Here is a 21,442-nt window from a genome sequence, read left to right on the forward strand (position 1 = left end):
GACATCCATGGATGCCGGGCTGTTCCAGGTCAGTAGGCCCTGGGATCTGATGTCCATGTAAGCAGGAGGCACAAGGGCTGGTGATTCGTTGAGCCCAAAGTTTGAGGCCTGAAGTACCGGGTCCCATCCTTGACCAGTCCAGGAGGTTGATATCAAAGATTGAAGCCAGAAGGACAATTGGAAGTCTGGAAATTGGAAGGCTGCACGAGGACATATCCGATCAAATCTTTTCCATGGACGGCTTCCAGACCATTCGGGCTGACCGGAAGTGCACTGAGAGCGGTAAGCGTAAAGGAGTTGGGTGTTTACTGTTCTGGTTAACAACGGATGGTGCAATCCGGGTCATATTACGATCGAGGAATGTGTTTGTAGCCCGGATATTGAACTTTTTGCTGTTGGACCCCGGCCATATTCCACCGAGATACAACGCTGGGCGTCATGGGAGGTTGTTCCTGCCTGTGGCCATCGAACTTTGCAGCTCCTCCCATGGAGGGTCAGACACCCTGAGCCAATGGGCTGGTCCTGGACTTATTTCCACCTGGCATAGTTTGCATTTTGTTGTTTGATTGTTTGTGGTTTTGTATTGCTCTATTTATGCTCTATTCTTGGTTGGTGCCGCTGTAACGAAACCCAATTTCCCTCGAGATCAATAAAGTATATCTATCTAAACTGAAAGCCTTGAGACTGGAAACGGGAGGCCTGGAGGCCTGTCTTCGATTTGGAGAATTGCCTGTACGTGTGTAGATGGGAGGGTAGGAGAAAAAGGGGCTTGTTTTGCTGTTGTTGTTTGTTGTGTTGTTCTGCTGAGCATTATGAGAATGCAATGTTGGCGCCGGAATATGTGGTGACACTGGTGGGCCGACCCCAGCACAACACTTAGATTGTGTTGGTTGTTAACAGAGATGACACAGTCCACGGTATTTTTGATGTACACATGATAAAGAAATGAATCTGAAACTGAATTATCCAATTATTCTGATTAGTTTAGAGATATATTGTAATTCTATGGAATAATCCGCTCTGTATCATTCTTAGTGATAGAACATCTGGGTTTTCGTGTCTCTGTTTCCAAATGAAAGATTATCCACCCGAAATAGTACTTCTATCTCTCTCTCACTCTCCAAGGTACTGTTTGTCAGACCAAGTACTTTCAACAATTTTTACTTCTAATTATTTCAGAATCGGAATCAGGTTTAATATCACCGGTATTTGTCGTGAAATTTGTTAACCATGCGGCAGCAGTACAATGCAATACATGATAAATATAGGAAAAGCTGATTGACAGTAATTAAATATCTGACTATTAAATGGTTAAGTTAAAATAAGTGGTGGAAAAATAGAAATAAAAAGTAGTACTGAGGGAGTGCTCATGGGTTCAATGTCCATTTAGAAATAGGATGCTTCTGTACCAATAGAATTCCTGGTAGAATACTATCTAAGTAATTTTCCTAATGGATTCTCCTGTGCTGTGTTGATGATCCTGCCAAATGAGTCTCAAAATACTTATGGTAAGTATCTGGAATTTTGTTTTATGGACATGCATTCAATGTGGATTAGGTTCATACCAGAACTCCTAAAATGAAAAGGCATATTAGGCCATAAGACATCAGAGCAGAATTAGTCCATTCAGTCCATCGAGTCTGTTTCACCATTCTATAATGGCTGATTTATTATCCCTCTCATCCCCATTCTCCAGCTTTCTCCCTGTAACCTTTGATGCCCTTAAGATCTATCAACCTCTTGCTTTAAATATGCCCTGTGACTTGGCCTCTGCAGCCATCTGTTGCAATGAATTCCACAGATTTACCAGCCTCTGGCTAAAGAAGATGAGAAATCCTCATCGCTTTCTGAAGGGAAGTCCTTATATTCTGAGGATGTGACCTCTTGTCCTAGACTCCCCCACGATAAGAAACATCCTCTCCACTTTCATTCTATCCAGGCCTTTCAGTATTCTGTAGGTTTCAATAAGATAACCCCCCGCCCCACCCATCCTTCTAAACGCCAGTGAATACAGGCCCAGGTACATCAAATGTTCCTCATGTATTAACCCTTTCATTCCCAGAATAATTCTCTTCTGCGCATGGATTGGATTTAAAGCAAAAAAAAGATAAAAGGCCAGCCACACACACAAAATACAGGAGGAACTCCGCAAGTCACGCAACATCTATGGAAATGAATAAACAGTTGGCATTTTGAGCCCTTCATCAGTAGAATCTTGTGTGTCTATGAAAAGTCAACTATCATATTAGAACCATGGATCAACTTTATTTGCCATATACATTACATATCATTTACATGTTAAATGTTAAAGTACAGATTATGGAATGAAATGTGAATCAGAATCGGAATCACGTTTAATATCACAAGTATATGTCGTAAAATTTGTTGTCTTCGCAGCAGCAGTACAATGCAGTACATAATAATAGAAAAAAACATGAATTACATTAAGTATATATACGTTACTTTCATTACTTCAGTAGTGCAAAAATCAAAATAAAAAAGTAGTGAGGTAGTGTTCATGGGTTCAATGTCCATTCTGAACTCAGATGGTAGAGGGGAAGAAGCTGTTCCTGAATCATTGAATGTGTGCCGTCAGGGTCCTCTATCTCCTTCCTGATGGTAGGAATGAGGACAAGGCATGACCTGTGTGATGGGGGTCCTTAATGATGGACTCCACCTTTTTGAGCCATCGCTTCTTGAAGATGCTGCGGATACTACGGAGTCTAGTGCCCACGACAGAGCTGATTAAGTTTACAACTCATTAATACCAGCATGTATTTATAGAGACATAGAAACAGAAACATAGAAAACCTACAGCACAATACAGGCCCCTTGGCCCACAAAGATGTGCCGAACATGTCATTATCTTAGAAATTACTTGGGTTACCCATAGCCCTTTATTTTTCTAAGCTCCATGTACCTGTCCAGGAGTCTCTTAAAAGACCCTATCTTATCCGCCTCCACCACTGTTGCTGACAGCCCATTCCATGCACTCACCACTCTCTTGCGTAAAAAACCTACCCCTGACATCTCCTCTGTACCTACTCCCAAGCACCCCTTAAACCTGTGCCCTCTTGTGGCAGCTATTTCAGCCCTGGGAAAAAGCCTCTGACTATCCACACGATCAATGCCTCTCATCATCTTATACATCTCTATCAGTTCACCTCTCATCCTCCGTCGCTCCAAGGAGAAAAGGCCGAGTTCACTCAACCTGTCTTCATAAGGCATGCTCCCCAATCCAGGCAACATCCTTGTAGATCTCCTCCGCACCCTTTCTACAGTTTCCACATCCTTCCCGTAGTGAGACGACCAGAATTGAGCACAGTACTCCAAGTGGGGTCTGACCAGGGTCCTATATAGCTGCAACATGACCTTTTGGCTCCTAAATTCAATTCCATGATTGATGAAGGCCAATACACCGTACGCCTTCTTAACCACAGAGTCAACCTGCGCAGCTGCTTTGAGTGTCCTATGGACTAGGACCCCAAGATCCTCTGATCCTCCACACTGCCAAGAGTCTTGCCATTAATACTATATTCTGCCATCATATTTTACCTACCAAAATGAACCACCTCACACTTATCTGGGTTGAACTCCATCTGCCACTTCTCAGCCCAGTTTTGCATCCTATCAATGTCCTGCTGTAACCTCTGACAGCCCTCCACACTATCCACAACACCTCCAACCTTTGTGTCATCAGCAAACTTAGTAATCCATCCCTCCACTTCCTCATCCAGGTCATTTATAAAAATCACGAAGAGTACGGATCCCAGAACAGATCCCTGAGGCACACCACTGGTCACTGACCTCCATACAGAATATGACCCGTCTACAACCAGTCATTGCCTTCTGTGGGCAAGCCTGTTTTGGATCCACAAAGCAATGTCCCCTTGGATCCCATGCCTCCTTACTTTCTCAAAAACCTTGCATGTGGTACCTTATGAAATGCCTTGCTGAAATCCATATACACTACATCTACTGCTCTTCCTTCATCAATGTGTTTAGTCACAGCATTATAAAAGTGGTTTCAAGTGTTCACAGTGCAATGCCATGATTATGATAATAAATGGGGGGGGCGGGGGATGTGTGTTGGAATGGTTGATCAGATTAACTGCCTGGGAAAGAAACTTTTAAAATGGTAGGAAGTTTTTGTTTTAATAGCCTTATAGTGCTTTCCACGAGAGAGCTTTTGGGAAAGGTAGTCTGCTGGGCGGGTTGTGTCTGCAATGACTTTATTTCCTGCCCACTCCTTTGTCCAGGACACATACAAGTTATGTAATTTAAATAAACTTGCATGAAAGGGGAGCGTCACATATTGGGATTGCACACTGGAAATTCCAAAAAGGCGATTAACAGATGTGTGACCCTGAAAGCCTGCTGCCTTCTATGTAAATTCCCAATTTGTTTGGAATGCAGATATTTAGCCAATTCTGTAGTCTGCCATAGATTCTAGGTAACTGAGTTCTAAAGATTAAAAATCAGCTTTATTTGTTACACATACATTTAAACATCGAAACGTATGGTCGTTTGCGTCAAAGACCAACACAGTCTGAGACACTGGGGACAGCCCGCAAGTGTCACCATGCTTTTGGCACCAACATAGCAATGACACTTGCAAATATCTGCACATGTACCGTGGAGAGCATTCTAACTGGATGCATCACCATCTGGTATGGGGGGGGGGCACTACTAAACATGATTTAAATAAGCTGCAGAGAGTTGTAAACTCCAGGACACCTTCAAGAAGCGATGCCTCAAAAAGGCGTCATCCATCGTTAAGGACCCCCATCACCCAGGTCATGCCTTGTTCTCATTGCTACCATCAGGAAGGGGGTACAGGAGCCTGAAGACACACACTCAACAATTCAGGAACAACTTCTTCCCCTCTGCCATCATGAACACTACCTCACTACATTTTTTATTTCTATTTTTGCACTACTCATTTAATTTAACTATTACATATATATTTACTGTAATTCACATTTTTTCTATTATTATGCGTTTCATTGTTCTGCTGCCACAAAGACAACAAATTTCATGACATATGCCGGTGATATTAAATCTGATTCTGATATGTCCACAACTCACTAACCCTAACCAGTACTTCTTTGGACTGTGAGAGCAAACTGGAGCACCGGAGGAAACCATCATGGAGAGAACCTACAATCTTCTTACATACAGTGGGTGTTGGATCCTAATCTTACAGGTGGCACTGTAAAGAGTTATGCTAATCCAGGGGTTCCCAACCTTTTTTATGCCATGGACCCCTACCATTAACCGAGGGGTCAGTGGACCCCCTGGTTGGGAAACCCTACAGATAATTGCTATACTACCATGTCTCTCTTAGATGTTGTGGGACAGTTTGGGGAGATTCAGTAGCTGATTTCTGCTTCAGTGCAGATACCTTGAACTGTAAAGCTGCAGTCCAAAACTCATTGCTCACAAATATGAGGTGTAGAAATAGAACTTTCATCCATGATAGGATTTTGGAATTATGGACACTCCGGGAAGACTCTGAACATTCAGTAAACTATCATGTGAACTTTTAGCTTCAAAAGAATCACAACCTATCTTCCCAAAAACATAATCTCGTCAATGATCCTAAATGGTATTTCCCTAATAAAAGAGCAGCAAGTACTGGGCAGTTCAGACAGCATCTTTGGAGAATAAAAGCAAACTGGCATTTCATGACAAATTCCTTTCCTGAAAGTTAAAACTACACTTTGACAATCAAAAGAAGTTCAAAAGTTCAAAGTAAATTTATCAGAGGTGGTGGGGTGGAGATACATCTCTACCAAAGGAGGTTTAAGGCACTCCTTCCCTTCACTTGCCTGCAGCCCACGCTTGGGCAAGGTGTAGCACCAGCTTAGCCCCCCACCCCACCCCCGATCAGGGTCACGTGAAGCCATGGGAGTTTATGGTGGATGGTCGTATCAGCAGCTGGTGTATATCACAAGTCCTGATTATGTGACCACTGACGCCAGGCAGACAATCTCTGAAGAGTATTGATAAGCTGGGGTCACCCATCTTGTAAAGACACTGCTCAGAAGAAGACAATGTCAAACCACTTCTGCAGAAAAATTTGCCAAGAACAATCAGTCATGGAAAGACTACGATCACCTACGTCATATGACACAGCACATTATGATGATGATGACATATATGTCACCAACATTGCCCTGAGAGTCATTTTCTTGCAGGCATTCATTGTAAAAGAAACACAACAGAATTAATAAAAGCTACACACTACAGAGATGGACAAGCAACTGACGTGCAAAAACAACACACTATGCAAATATAAAAATGAAAAATAATAATTACTAAATCTGATAAACCCACAACAATTATTAATCATTGACTTTTCTTGTACATGGTGTGCAATCTAACCTAACATAGTGACCAAAGACACCCACGAAAATGGAAATCAAATTCTACACAAAAATCACCAATTTTAAACAAAGCTATACAACATGAAAGCAATTACATGTCACCTGAGTTTAGGGGATGGTTTTAAATAGTTTTTAAAAAAAATAAAAATAGTTTCCTTCTTTGGTTAACCTCCCGCCACCCCAACCCGTAATCAGGAGCGCTCTGCAGGAGAGATACGCCAAGTATTCCGTGCATCTGATTTTTTTGGTGCCTTTGATCACAGCACTGGGAAAGTAAAGGGGAAATTCTCCACTTAGTGTCGCGAAGGGAATTTACGCGTTTGCACAGTTGTATACATTCAACAGCAAAATCGTTAGGCTTCAATCTGGGACTGAAACACGCGATTTGACTATCCCTGATAAGTACTGATTTGCAAAGCAGATCTAGTGTGTACAGCATCGGCCTCGAAACTGGAAGCGAATACGGTCGGCCAAAAGAGTCTGCACACACGTCATGATGTGGCAGATGGCTAAGTATTTGTATAATCTGTCGTGTTCTCCTATTTATTTGCAGTCTCGAGTCTCGAAAGGCGAGCTCGTGTCGCCGATCGAAGTAATTTTCACCTCCGTTCAGGTCTCTAACGTGAATATTTGTGTATTTTAAAAGATTCTTCCAAACTCGGGTCAACGTGGTCAACGGCAAAACATGATGAGCTGTCTTCCAGCAAGGAAACAACATTGTCTAGTCTGGCACATCTCTCAATTGTCACACTGTGAAGTCAATATTATCCCCTGTCTAGTCTTCTAAGGTATAGAAATAGATATAAAAATCGCTACCTTGTGCAAATGCCCTAATTTACCACAGTATTAATTACATACAAAATATTCCAAATTTCACAAGTAACAATTTTGCTCGCTCTGGCATCCAAAAGTTGTCACTATGGTAACAAGTTTTGGACGGGTGGGCTCCTTTCCCCCTCCACCCAAACTTGCCGTCTGCAAATACTGTACTGTATTTACACGTCAAAGCAAATAGTTACGAGGAGAGAAAGCCAGTGGCGGGGGTGGGGGGGTGGTGGTGGCGGCTCGGCAACGAGCCCGCGGAGCATGCGCAGGAGTGAAGGAGCCGGCACGGGGGGTGGGGGGAGCGCAGGTCAGTGGAGGCGGAGGGGGCGCGGCTCCGGTACAACAGGGGGCGGGGCCAAGTCGGGAGGAGGCGGGGCCAGCGCGGCAGGAGCATCGCGTCACGTGAGGGCGGCACATGCCGCGCGCTGCCGCTGAAATCCGGGCGAGAGCGCGAGCCACTGGGCACCGCGGCGGCTGCGCTGCAGTCACGGAACGGCGGCTTGTACCGGGAGCTTTCCTCAACGCTGCCTCTTCACATGAGAACACCTCGCACGCCTCAACCATGAGAGGTAAGCCGACGATCGGGAGAGGAAACCAATCGTTTTTACTTTACGTTGGGTGATATCGCACCTGTTATATCCTGCAGTTATTCTCTCAAGTAAATCGGGCACCGATGATAACGCAGTGTCTCTGATGTTTTAAGACATCCCGCCACACGAACTTCACTATTCCTCTGAAGCTTGGAGTGTTCCCTTCCTACCAGTCTGGGGTTTGGGGCAGCTTTTGCCCTGAATTCCTTTTCCCCTGACAGCCGCGATTATATTTAATGCCTAATCCTCTGCACATTGCACAGGTCCGGATTTGCGTGCCAGAGGGATCGGGAATTGTTCCTGCTACTTGCTTTTTGCATCCTGACATTTGGGCCAGCTTTTCTGCTTTCAGCCGAGGGGGGAGTGGGGTTTGCGCAAAGTTGGCAAGTCTAAAACCTGCTGCTTGTAACTTAATTTTATTTTAATCTGCAAGAGTGTTGCAGTGTGCTGCGCTTGGGACAGGAACTTTGTTTAAAATGATGATTTCTGTGGGTGTGTGTGTGTGTGTGCTGCATAGGGGCAGACAGTACGCTGATCAACGAACTGCCAGACTGCCGGAGCGTCCCACTGACCTAGATCTGTCAGAGTGAATCAGTCCGGAGGAGGGGGATTCGAGGTGCGGGGGTGGCTCGGTCGCTAAGTGCTTCTGTGCATCCCAGTCCATGGGTGTACTGAACAATAGTGTGAGGAATCGGGACAACCAGGGCAAATCATACACCTATTCACAGTAGCTAATGTATCCAGCCACAGGCTCTAAAATAAATTGTGCTTTCCTTCTCTTCAATGAAATCAAAATTCAAGTTTACACTCACCAACTTGACCGTATAGCATTGATTGGCGCTGAATATGTAGTCCTGAAAGATGTTTGTCCTTAATAATTATTATCCTTACTCATTCCGTAATAAACACTAAATTCAAAATTCAGCACAGTGACTTCAATCAATCTTTGCTGTCATACAAAAGTATTGCACAAACTTGATTATGAATGCGGTATATACTTATCAGGACATGGCCAAGGTTAGCACCGTTTCACTGCTACGGTTGAATAGAGCCACTTTAGTTAAAATCGAAATAAAACTAAAACGGAGCTCTTAAAATCAGAAAAGTGCAAGTGTCATTGAAGCTGGAATTATTAATTTAATTTCTGCTCAATTGAAGAATATCTCGCAGGAATTTCTATCACTTATACCGTTTCAGTATGAAATGTGTATGCGTTTGAAAAATACATTTGGAAAATTTCTAACTTGTATAATCAAAGTCTCTCTCTTGCGTGCACAATTTTAAGCTGATGGACTTCACATGTGAAACGGAGGGATCCACATAAAGTGCGGGCTGGTTACAGGGATTGGTCAAATGCTGAGCACCGTTTTTGTTGTTATGAATGTCCCATCACTGGGATAGTCCTGGATATTTTCCGATTACACCAGTAACATGGATGGTGGCTGATCTAGTGGAGTGGGTGATACTTCCTCTGCTGGGGAGGCAGATGGAACCCGGTTGGATTCGATTCAATCTGACCTGCAATAGGTGTGAATAAACTCTAAATGCTACAGAAGGGAAAACAGTAATTAGATTTACGGGAGTACAGGCTTAAAACTACCTTCAGATAATAGTGATGTTTAAGTGCCAGATTTACTCTGTTTAATGTTCCAATCAAAAAACTAAGTAAGGAAAGATTTTTTTCTTAGTTAGATTGCAGGTCCTAAACATATTTTATTTTAAGGCAGATGCAACATTCAAGGCACAAATTTGCATTTTCAAAATTTATTGAACCTGTAAATACAGATTTACAATTTTTAATCTCCATTGGACTATTTTATCACAAATGATTTTGTTCCTCCAGTATATGAATCAGGTTTAATATGTTATGAAATTTGTTGTTTTGCGGTAGCAGCATGTTGCAATATATAATCATGAAACTATAAATTACAATTTTATATATGTGTGTATGTATATATAATTTTTTTTTGCAATTTAGTGCAAAAAGACAACCAAAAAAAGGTAGTGGGCATGAATTGATTGTCCATTCAGAAATCTGGTGGCAGAGAGGAGGAAGCTATTCTTGAAGCATTGAATGTGTGCCTTCAGGCTCCTGTACCTCCTCCTGATGGTAGCACCGAGAAGAGGGCATGTCCTGGGTGATGGGGGTCCTTGATGATGGCTGTCGCCTTTTTGAGACATCGCTTCATTTCATGGTGATGAATCATATATGGCGTCAATCATTCTGTGAGAGGATGGAAATTTTAAATTGCTCCAGCATACTGAGACTTTAAATCTATCCTTGCCTTTGTGTAATTATTACATCATCGGACGGACCTTCACACTGTGCCCTGAAAGATAGCTGACCAGCCGGACCAGAGCAAGTAGCAGCTTATTGAGAAATCAGTACCATTATCGTTGTTGACGTGCATTTTCTGCACTATGTATTTGGAATTTTCATTAATATTGGAAACGCTTTACCACCAGGGCATTTGGAAATTTAAGAGCAACTCAATCAATTCGCTTTTACAATTAATGCTTCTCAAAAAAGCTAAGTCCATTATCAATTAAGTGTAATTAAATATCAGTGGGTACTTAGTTGTATGAAAGTTTTACTGCCACGGCTGAATAAAGACACTTTTCTATTAAAATCTGGGCTAAGCTGAAATGGAACATATAAATCAGAAAACGTGGAAGTGTCATTGAAGCTGGAATTGTTAACTTGGTTTCTGCTCCGATTGTAGAATATCTCCTAGTAATTACTACAAAGTTCAAAGTAAATTTATTATCACCTTGTTCTACCCTAAGATTCACTTTCTTGCAGACATTAGATTTTGGAACGAAGAAATTGTCTTTTAGGAAATGGGATTAATGTGGGAACAGTGTAAATGATTACCATGGATACGATGGACCATATGCTCTCCCTCATGTTCTGGTTCTCTGACTCTAAAGCAGGGGTTCTCAACCTGGGGTTCATGGACCCTTTGTTTAAGGGTATTAGTCCATGGCATAAAAAAGTTTGGGAACCCCTGCTCTAAAGGGCTAGCCACAGGTGCCTCGTGCATAAAATTTTGGAGTGCATTACCTCACCAAAATACCATTTCATTCTGCATAAGATCACAACGTGAGGCTCCAGTATTTGCTGATGAATTTAGTTCTGTTGTGGAGCTCTTCAGATTTCAAAGTTCACTGTAGCAAGTGTAGATGATTGATGGCTGGCAGAACCAACAGATTGTGGGGGCGGGGGTGAAATTCATTGGAGTTGGCGAGTACAGAACTGAGCTGGAGTTAGATTCAGCAGGAGCGCTGGAATTCTGCAGTTGGATAAGAGGAGAATGGAGTGCTGCCATTCAGTTGTTACATAACTACACTGTTAGAACCCAGCCAAGACTAGTCTGTCACTGATAAATTTGGTGTGGAGATATTTAACATTACACAGATAGATTCCATTGTGATGATGTACTGTACTTTTCCACTTTTTGTATTTTATAGCTTTTTAAAAGCTTAAATATTTTCGCTTAATTCCTACCATCTTATAATAGCTGATTTAGCATTTGAATGCTGAATCTAACTGCATACAATTTAAAAATTATTACCTTTCAATGTGTAGCGAGAAACATATGCCAGTGCTCAGACAATGGGACTTTTTCATGATTGATTGTATTTTTGTTTAAGGGAATCTGCAACGCAGACTCGGGCTGAATGGCCTAATTCTGCTCCTATGTCTTATGGAATCTAAATAAAAACTAAGAATGAACATTAACTCCCCGAAGCAATAGAATTTCAAGCTTGTTGTTGTCAATGGGGAGTCAAGTTGATTGACCTTGAACAGTGACGTAATTTTGCAAGACCTCTCAGGGTTTGCTCTCTCATTTGTTGGTTCCACTTTCTGTCTGCGACTTGGGAAAGGAGCTCACTTCTGCCGCATTTGCTGACTGTAATGCAGAAGCTGAAACCATGAAAATGGAGGAGGTTGTTGGAAGGATGTTGCTGAGGGCTCTCTTAACAACAATAAACTGTGTATGCATGGAACTCGACAGTTTACTCTTTCTAGTACAGGAGGTAAAATATGGAGCGTTATCTAACTGGAACTGCTTGTTTTGACAATTTTTTGAACCATTGTTAAATAATTAAAATAAAACCCCGAGGCTTTGATTCTGAGCATGTTTTTTTCTCTTACACAATAACAAGAATAAAAGAATATACGTCATTCCTAAAAGACATTTGCGAAAGTGTTATAATTGGCATGATATTTGTTCTCATGTGAGTTTATGTGAAATAAAAATTTCTTTTCTTCCCCCATGCAAATACACTTGTGGTCCAATTATTGTACTGTGCACAAGTCTTAGGCACACATATATAGCTGTATTTGCCAATGTGGAGTGGAGAGCGAGTTTGTAAATCTGGCAGGAGCAAAGGATGTTGGAATGATGAGGGTGGAGTGCTGCAGGACAGCATACAGGCACACCCAGCCCTGAGATACCAGGCAAGGTCACTTGATTCCAAATAATTGGTTTATTGATTATTACAGAATGTCTCTCTGGTGCTTCCCACTCCTTCCTCTCTCCCTTCTCATTTTCACAACCATGATTCCCCTCTCCCTGCCTCCTTCCCACTCTCAGTCTGCAAAAGATACCCATATCAGAATCTATTTTTTATATATATTGTATGTGCCTAAGACTTTTACACAGTACTGTGTAGGTTTGCATTGGGCTATATTACTACTTTTTAAAAATATTTTTTGTAACTTTTACTCTACTATCATAATTAAATGTGCTGTGTGTGTCTGTTGCTTCTGTGTTTTACAATTTTGCCTGAGAGGAATGCTGTTTCATATGGCTGTATTCACGTGTGTGGTTGAATGACAATTAAACTTGAACCTTGCATAGAATTAGAGTGATTAAAGATTTCAAGTTGATTTACAGCAATCCTGCAAGCTTCTTTGAAATTGCTATCACTTTTTGGTAAGCCTGAGGTTCAGGAGGATCTTCTGTTGAACTGAAATTTATAATATCCAATAGGCGAGAGAGTAACTTTATATAATTCATTTTTCTTTATAAATCCTCGGAGTTGTTTTTAATTACTTCATGCCCCGACCAACACACCACAGCAAAATAAAATAATTGCCAGAAAATGCCAGTTTCTGGATTGTTTGTCCCACTCCCATCAGGGAGGAGGCTACATAGCATCCACACCAGACTCAAAAACAGTTATTTTCCCCAAGCAGTAAGGCTGATTAACACCTCCACCCACTAACCCACACGTCCACACCCCCCCCATCACTGCTACTATATTCTCATTTCCTGTCTGAATCACCATATGTACAGACACGCTTTTGCCTTGTGTCACCTTAAGTATACACAATCAATCTATGGATATACAGTGCTGTGCAAAAGTCTCAGGTATATACGATCCCTAAGACTTTTGCACAGTACAGTACTTGCCAATGTGCAGCGGGGAGCGAGTTTGTAAATATGGTGGGAGCATAGGTTGTTGGGAGTGGTGAGGGTGAGCGCTGCAGAAGGGGTGTGAGACAGGTGGCAGCGAAGCAGTGCCTGTGGCAGGGGGTGGCACGGGTGCAGACACATCCTCTCTGAGACACCAGGCAAGGTAATTTGATTCCAAATAATTGTTTTATCGATCATTACAGAATGTCTTTTTGGTGCTTCCTGCTCCTTCTCCTCTCCCTCCCCCTTTTCCCAACCATGAATCCCCACTCTCTGCCCCCCTCCACCACTCTCAGTCCACAATAGAGACCCATATCAGAATCAGGTTTATCATCACTCACATATGTCATGATTTTTTTTGCAGCAGTACAGTGCAATACTTAAAATTACTACAATACTGTGCAAAAGTCTTAGGCGCCCTATATATATAAATATATACACACCTAATACAGTTCCACTGTGCTATAAGCTGTCTTATGTATTTATATTTATTGTGTTTTTCTATTATTGTGTTCTTTACCTTTTATTGGGTGTATTTTTTGTGCTACATCGGATCTAGGGTAGCAATTATTTTGTTCTTCTTTACACTTGTGTATTGGAAATGACATTACACAATCTTGAATCTTGATTATCTCTATAGGAATAAAGGCAACACAGTTCACTCTGAATCCATCAATACAATCCCTTTTGTTCAATAAACAAGTAGTTTTATCTCTTTCAAGATGGACATATCACGTCAGATAATATCTCACATCTAATCAAATTATAGGTCCTTTCTATAAAAACTTTTCAGATCAAGGAGTCAGTTAATCTCTTGAGGTGTTTTGTCAAAAATATATTCTAACAAATCCGCTTTATTATAAAGGAATGCCATTAGATTTTAGAGTGTACTTGAAATCTTTCTGGAAGTATGAATTCAATAAAAGTTACCCATTTCATAATGAATGCGTCGTTGGTGTATAAAATGCAACTTAAACCAAGCAAAAACTGGAACAAACAAGAGATTCCGCTGATGCTGGAAGTTCAGAGTAACATATACAAAATGCTGGAGGAACTTAGCAGGTTAGGCAGCATCTATGAAGGGGAATAAAGAGCTGATGTTTCAGGCTGAGACTCTTCATCAGAACTGATCAATGGTCTCGTTAGGAAAAAAGTGCCTCTTTATTCCTCACCATAAAAACAGGAATGAATGCACGTAGTACTTGAACTACTTTTCCTCAATAAGGTCACTAGCAATGCTTTGCTAATTAATGTTGCGATTCTCATTTTGTTTGTATGTTTAAATTCAGAATTTACATGTCTTAACAAGATCAGTATGAATTTTATTTCCTTCCTAGAAAATCTTCCTGAGTATTATATTAGTAGACATTAATAAGAAAATGTTTGTTTTGAAAAGTCCCTGTGGAGTTTTATCATCTGATATAATGTGTTTTACAAAACTAAACTAGCTTTTTTTCCCACATACGTTATCATTTTGTCTGTTAATTTGAGTCTTAATGATTCTCTCAATTTAAGAAATATTTAGGTTTCCTGAATCTATATGTAATTTCTTAATACTTTGGCTCAATTAGCAATTTTTATTGCTAACATAATATCAAATTTTCCATAAATAGACAGATAAAGCTATCTTTGAAATTGATGCAAAATCAATTCAGTGTAAATATTCTGATCTACAAAGCAACTCATTACCTTTCAATAGCATCATACCTCTGGAAGCATTTCAAATATGCTTTAAATTCTCATGATATTCTTTGCTGATGGAATGAGCTTGGCAAAATATATTTTTGGATAAAGCATCTCTAGAGACTGACAGTGTCTCTCAGTTTTTTTTTAAAAAGCACATTTTACACTCCAGATCAATTAATTTTTTTAAATTAATTAAATCTTCTCCTCTGAATTTTGTTGCATTGAATCACAGTGCCATATTACAGAAACCCAACTCAGAGGATGCCACAGTGGTCGGTTTTTAAACCACCAAAATCAAATTCAGACTAAATATTTTTGTCAAATTCTTTGCTTTTTCTCAGTACTGCTTTGAAATTTGTTCTGCTTTGGGTGGCAAGTTAATGAGCAGAAGGTATCCATTAATTTCACCTACTTAGTCCATTAATCTGAGTTTTATTAATCAGCAATGCTTTTAATTTAAGAAATATTTAGGTTGTGGAGACTATAGGTTCTTGATTAGTCGGAGCGTCAAAGGTTATGGGGAGAAAGCAGAAGAATGGGGTTGAGAGAGAAAATAAATCAGCCATAATTGAATGGCAGAGTAGATTTGATGGGCTGAATGGCCTAATTCTGCTCTTGTGTGTTATGATCTTCTTAAGTCTTGATATGTTGCTGCCTGCAAATTTTTGGTGTGTCATTTCAGAGAAGGTACCCTGATGACCCGCTGAATTCCTACTAAGTTCAAAGTAAATTTGTTATCAAAGTACCTATATGCTACACCATATACTACACCGAGATTCACTTTCTTGCAGACATTCACAGGAAAATAAAGAAATGCAGTAGGATTAATGGAAAACTATACATTAACAAAAACTGACAAACAACTAATGAAGACAAATTGTGCAAATTATAATAAATAAATAATACTGAGAACGTGAGTTGTAGGGTCATAAAGAGTCCAGCCCTTTGTTGACCCTGCAGCAAGTTGTCCTTCTCCGAGATGAACAATCGCACAGCTTCAATTAACTCAGTGCAAATTCTTGCACATGGTGAGCTCTTCAGTAGTTAAACATGTCAAAGTATTGGACTGCAAAAGACCAGATTATATGCAGCCTGTGCCACACTATCACAGGGGTAATGGGATCCTACCACTAAGCACCCCCTCCTCCATTTTCTGTAACTCGCTTGTCCACTCGTCTCTCCTGGCACTTATCTCTGCAAGCAGTACAAGTGCTGCACCTGTCCTTTCACCTCCTCCCTTTCTACCATTCAGTCCTTCCAGGTAAGGTGACATTTCACCTGTGAGTCACTTATTATATCTGTTTCTCCTGATGTGACCTCCTCTACATCAGTGAGACCTGATGCAGGTCGGAGCCATGCAGGCATAGTGGTTAGTTCAACACTATTACAGCTCGGAGCATCGGGAGCTCAATTCCGACGTCATCTATATTGAGTCTCTACGTCCTTCCCGTGAACCACGTGGGTTTTCTCCAGATGCTTCAATTTCTTCCCACAGTCCAAAGACGTACCGGTTAGTAGGTATATTGGACATTGTGAATAGTCCTGAGAATAGGCTAGGGATAAATGGGGGTGGGAGGGTTGCTGGTCAGCATGGCTTGAACGACTAGAAGGACCTATTAAACGCTGAATCTCTAAATAAAAGATTGGAGGACTGCTTGACGAGTACCTTCGCTCTGTCAGGTAGGATCTCCTGGTGTCCACCTATTTCAATTCAACTTCTCTTTCCCATCCTGATATGTCAGTACATGGCCTCCTCTGCCTATCTCAGCTTGGAGGAACGACACCTCATATTCTGTCTGGGTAGCCTCCAAACTAATGTCATAAACATCCATTTCTCTAACTTCTACTAATTTCTCCATCTTTCCCCCTCCCCACTGCTTTCTCTCACCCCACTTCTTATTTTAGCTTCTTCTCCCTTCCTTTACCGTCCTGATCAAGGGTTTCGGCCTGAAGCGTCGGATCTTTATTTCTCTCCATTGGTGCTGCCTGACATGCTGAGTTCCTCCAGCATGATGTGTGTGTAGAATCCAGCTTCTGTAGAATCTCTTTTGGTTACAGTGTACTTTGCATTGACCAAGAGGCAAACACACTCCTGGGAAGAGCGGTAAATGATAAATATCCGAATTCTGGTGGTCTTTCCTCCCTGAGCACACCAAGCAGACAAATCTGGACTGGTGGATCACCAGCAGTTCACACTGGCCAGGACACGTAAGAGTTGACTTTCTTCAAAGTTCAAAGTAAATTTATTAAAGTACATCTACTTCTTCATACATACAGTAACTCTGAGATTCATTTTCTGGCAGGCATTCACAGTAAAACAAAGAAATAGAATATAATCAGTGAAAAACTGCAAAGACTGACAACCAATCTATGTGCAAAAGAAGGCAAACTGTGCAATCAATTAATTAATAGGTAAATAAATAAATGAATAAATAGTTAGATAAATAAGACTGACATAATGAGCTGCCCCTATCCTTCCCAAAAACTGGCTGAGTTCATTTCTGAACTTGTGCATCATCTCAGCAAGGGCTGCACAATCTGGCAACTTGATCTACATGTCATCAAATAGCTGGAAAGATTTATCACAATTGGACATCATTTGTTCCTGGTTTAACTTATCAGCACATCATAATTGCAATATTTGCCAATGAGGACACTACTTTGACCATTGCCTTTTAGATATCTGTCAAATCACAGAGCACTTATTGTTGGTCTAATGTAAGCAGCCAAGCTCTTGCAGTCTAGGTTGCTGAAGTATTTAAAACAGGGAGTGTAAGTCAAGGCCCTCTTCTGAACTATCTCCAAAGCCTTACGATCCTTAATCATGTACAGGCACCAGAAAAAAAAAATTTGTGAGGGAAAACACGCACACAAAATGCTGGAGGAACTCAACAGGTCGGGCAGCATCTGTAGAGAGGATCAAACAGTCTCGATGTTTCAGGCCAAGACCCTTTATCAGAACTGGTGAGAAATTTGTGTACGTTACTCTGGTTTTCCAGCATCAGCAGAATCTCTTATGCTTAAAATTCACAGGGGATTAATAATTCATCATAGATGATAAAAAGTGCGAACGAGTGATATTTGCACTGGTTGCCTGCTGCTTATCATTGTAAGCAGTGAGTTACTTGCTTAACAGACACACAGTATAATGCTACCTACTTTGCCCTGTTATTCAGAACAAATTTCCATCTCACCCTTTTATAGAGTCATAGAAGACTACATTACTGAAACAGGCCCTTTGGCCCACCTAGTCCATGCCAAACTATTACTCTGCCTAGTCCCATCGACCTGCACCTGAACCATAGCCCTTTCACAAATATTGAAATTGAAATTATATCCACCACTTCATTCCACACTCTCACCACCCTCTGAGTGAAGAAGTTCCTCCTCATTTTCCCCTTAAACATTTTGCCTTTCACCCTTAACCCATGACCTCTAGTTGTAGTCTTCCAATCTGTGTGGGAAAAGCCTGCTTGTATTTACCCCAACTACTCAACCCTCTCAGATTGGGAAGATAGGGTGAATGCAAGCAGACTTTTTACAATTTGTACCCCTCATAATTTTTTAATGGTTTTGCTTTATATCAAATATTCCTGACAATAAAACAACCCTAATTTCTTTAGCTATAGCCTCATGACTGGGTGTGAACTTTCTGAGAATTGTTCATCAATGATCCCAAGATCCGTGTTTTCTTTGTCCTCAAGTTTTAGCCATGTCCTTGGTGTTTAGAGGACATGTTTGTTCTGCTCACATGTCTAACAGTGAATTACCTCACAAAAAATACAATTACAGCTTTAAAAGGCATTTAGACAGGTACATGGATGCAATGGGTGGAGGTAGGCCCTTGGTCAGCATAGATGAGGTAGGTTGAACGGCCTGTTTCTGTACTGTATAATTAAATAAATCAGATTCATTTGTTTATCGCACAGACATCAAGACATGCAGTGAAATATGCTGTCTGCGATAACAACCAATACAACCACAAGTGTCACCACACATTCCAGTACCAACATGGCATGCCCACCACGCTCAGCAGACCAACACAAGCAACAAACACAGCAAATTAAGCCCCGTTCCACCACGCGCGTGTGCACACACACTCACACGCATTCACACACACCTCCAACCCAAGACAGGTCTCCAGTGGCCTTGCAGACTCATAGATATCTGTGCAGTAGTATTCACTTCATTGGTCATAACTCTCAAATGATGCCAGCTTTACATTATTATTTTATACATTTACACCCAAGAGAAGTGAAGGAGGACAATATTATTCAGAAAAGAAATACCCTGTAGATTTAGGGGTAAGAGATCAGAATGGAGTGTGGCTTGTTTAGTGCGCTCATGTATGACACAGCCCATGGTGGAGAAGAGCAAGTAATGTGGTAAATCATCTTTCAGAATTCCCCTTTGTATTTGAAACCCCCTCCAAAAGTAATATAATTGTGATTTGCTATTTCTAGAACTCCTATGATGTGAGATTTACTGTTATCTAGAAGTTATCCTTTCCAATGGCATCTTCTTTACTGGCTTTGTCATCTTCTGAAAGTACAATGTCCCCACTTTGGAATATTGGCTTGATTACTCTAAATGGCTCCATAAATTGAATTGTCATGTCATTTATACCAGAAGATCAGTGTGAAAAATCTTTGGAAAATATCAATTGACAGAATTCCATTATACATTGCCACCACTTCTGCAGAAGTGAGATTTTCAAACTAAAGATCCATGATCCACTCCCCATTTCCTATTTTGACGTATTGGTCTACTGCCACAATGAGGCCACTGTCAGGACGGAAGAGTGACACCTCATATTCCATATTGGTAGCCTCCAACCTGACGACATGAGCATTGATTTCTCTAACTTCCAGTAGTTTCTCCCCCGTCCCCTTCTCTCTGTTTTCCATTTCCCTTCTGGCTCCTGTCTTACCCTTGCTCTTCTCCTCACCTGCCCATCACCTGCCCATCACCTCCCTCTGGTGCCCCTCCTCCTTCCCTTTCTTCCATATTCCATTGTCTTCCCTTATCAAATTACTTCTTCTTCAGCCCTTTTCCACCTATCACCTCCCAGCTTCTTAATTCATCCTCCCCACCTGGCTTCATCTATCACCTGCCAGCTCACCTGTATACCTTCAGATTCCCCCCCCCACCTTCTTATTCTGACTTCTTCAGCCTTCCTATCCAGTCATGATGAAGGGCCTCAGCTCAAAATATCAACCATTTATTCCTCTCCATAGATGCTACCTGACCTGCTGAGTTCCTGCAGTATTTTGTGTGTGTTACTGTGATGACAGATAGCATTACTGGTCGAAGTTTAGCAAAGTTTCACCATGGTATAAAATTTTGATTGCAGACAGAGTCTCATTTCCCAACGACTGAACCTTTGAACCTTTGCTAATTTACCTATGATTACTAAGAGCTAAAGGGCAGGATCCATTTAACCATTTAAAGGCTTTCTAATTATATTCAAAAATTTTCTATGCTACTCTGTTATGTAATTATATTCCTTTGGCTTCGAGTTCTACTGGAAAGAAAATTGGGCAGTTAGTCAGTCAGGCTTTGAGAATCTTTTACAGTATATTAAAACCCAGTCTCTTTATATTAGCAAACTAAAGTTTCTAAAGCAAATTTTGGATTTCAGAATTAGGTTTATTATCAGTGACAAATGTCGTGAAATCTATTGTTTTGTGGCATCAGTACATTGCATAAAATACTATAAGTTACAATAAGAAATATTTGAAAATATGTAGAGCAAAAAGAACAAAATTGTGGTGTAGTGTTCATGGGCTGTACAAAAATTTGTTGAAGTGTTCATGGGTTCATTGTTCATTCAGAAATCTGATGGCAGAAGGGAAGACGCTGTTTCTGAACAGTTGAATGTCTCCAGGCTCCTGTATCTTCTGATGGTAGCAATGAGAAGGAAGCATGTCCTGGGTGGTGGGGGTCCTTAATGATTGATGCTGTGTTATTGAGGTCCTCGAATCTGGGGAGGCTAGTGCCCATGATGGACCTGGCTTGGATTGACAACCCCCTGCAGTTTTTTAAAACTCAACCAGCTCATTTTCTGTATATTAACAAACTAAAACTTTTAAACACAATTTTTTTTCTGCTCTCTCCTATAAATGCATGATGAATTTTATTTTCAATGTTACTATTTTTGTTAAAATATCAATTCATAATTGGGATGAGTCCATTCCTTTTGCAACCTGGCCCAGAGTAGCCTTGAGTTTCCATCCAGTGAATGAAAGGGCATTTTGCGCTTACCGTCTCAACCTCAGTAAAGGGGGTGAAGAGATGTGAGTACAGATTATATGGATATGCTATTATTACAGACTTTATACAAACGGCCCAAATTGGTATTTATCACCACCTAGTGTGCAACACTGGAATTACACCTCACAATATCATTTCACTGAGATGTTTTCAGTGGGTTGCTGGGTAAATGTGTGCCTTCTGATAAAAGCTTTGTAAATCAATTTTGTAACTATTTATAGCTGTCAAATAGCAACTCCCTGACATGTTATGC

The 21,442-nt window shown here is 40.9% G+C and overlaps 1 protein-coding gene across 1 annotated transcript in view; it reads left to right on the top strand.

Annotated features, from left to right (window-relative positions):
• Nucleotides 1–7,629: 7,629 nt before the first annotated feature.
• Nucleotides 7,630–21,442, top strand: part of LOC134337239 (nuclear receptor ROR-beta-like) — a 121,573-nt gene continuing 107,760 nt past the window's right edge. The window contains exon 1 of the mRNA XM_063032085.1: nt 7,630–7,783. Within this exon, the coding sequence (XP_062888155.1) occupies nt 7,630–7,783 (154 nt within the window). The remainder of the gene's footprint in view (nt 7,784–21,442) is intronic.

This window comes from Mobula hypostoma, chromosome 24 (assembly GCF_963921235.1).
Source record: "Mobula hypostoma chromosome 24, sMobHyp1.1, whole genome shotgun sequence".
Classification (NCBI taxonomy): Eukaryota; Metazoa; Chordata; class Chondrichthyes; order Myliobatiformes; family Myliobatidae; genus Mobula; species Mobula hypostoma.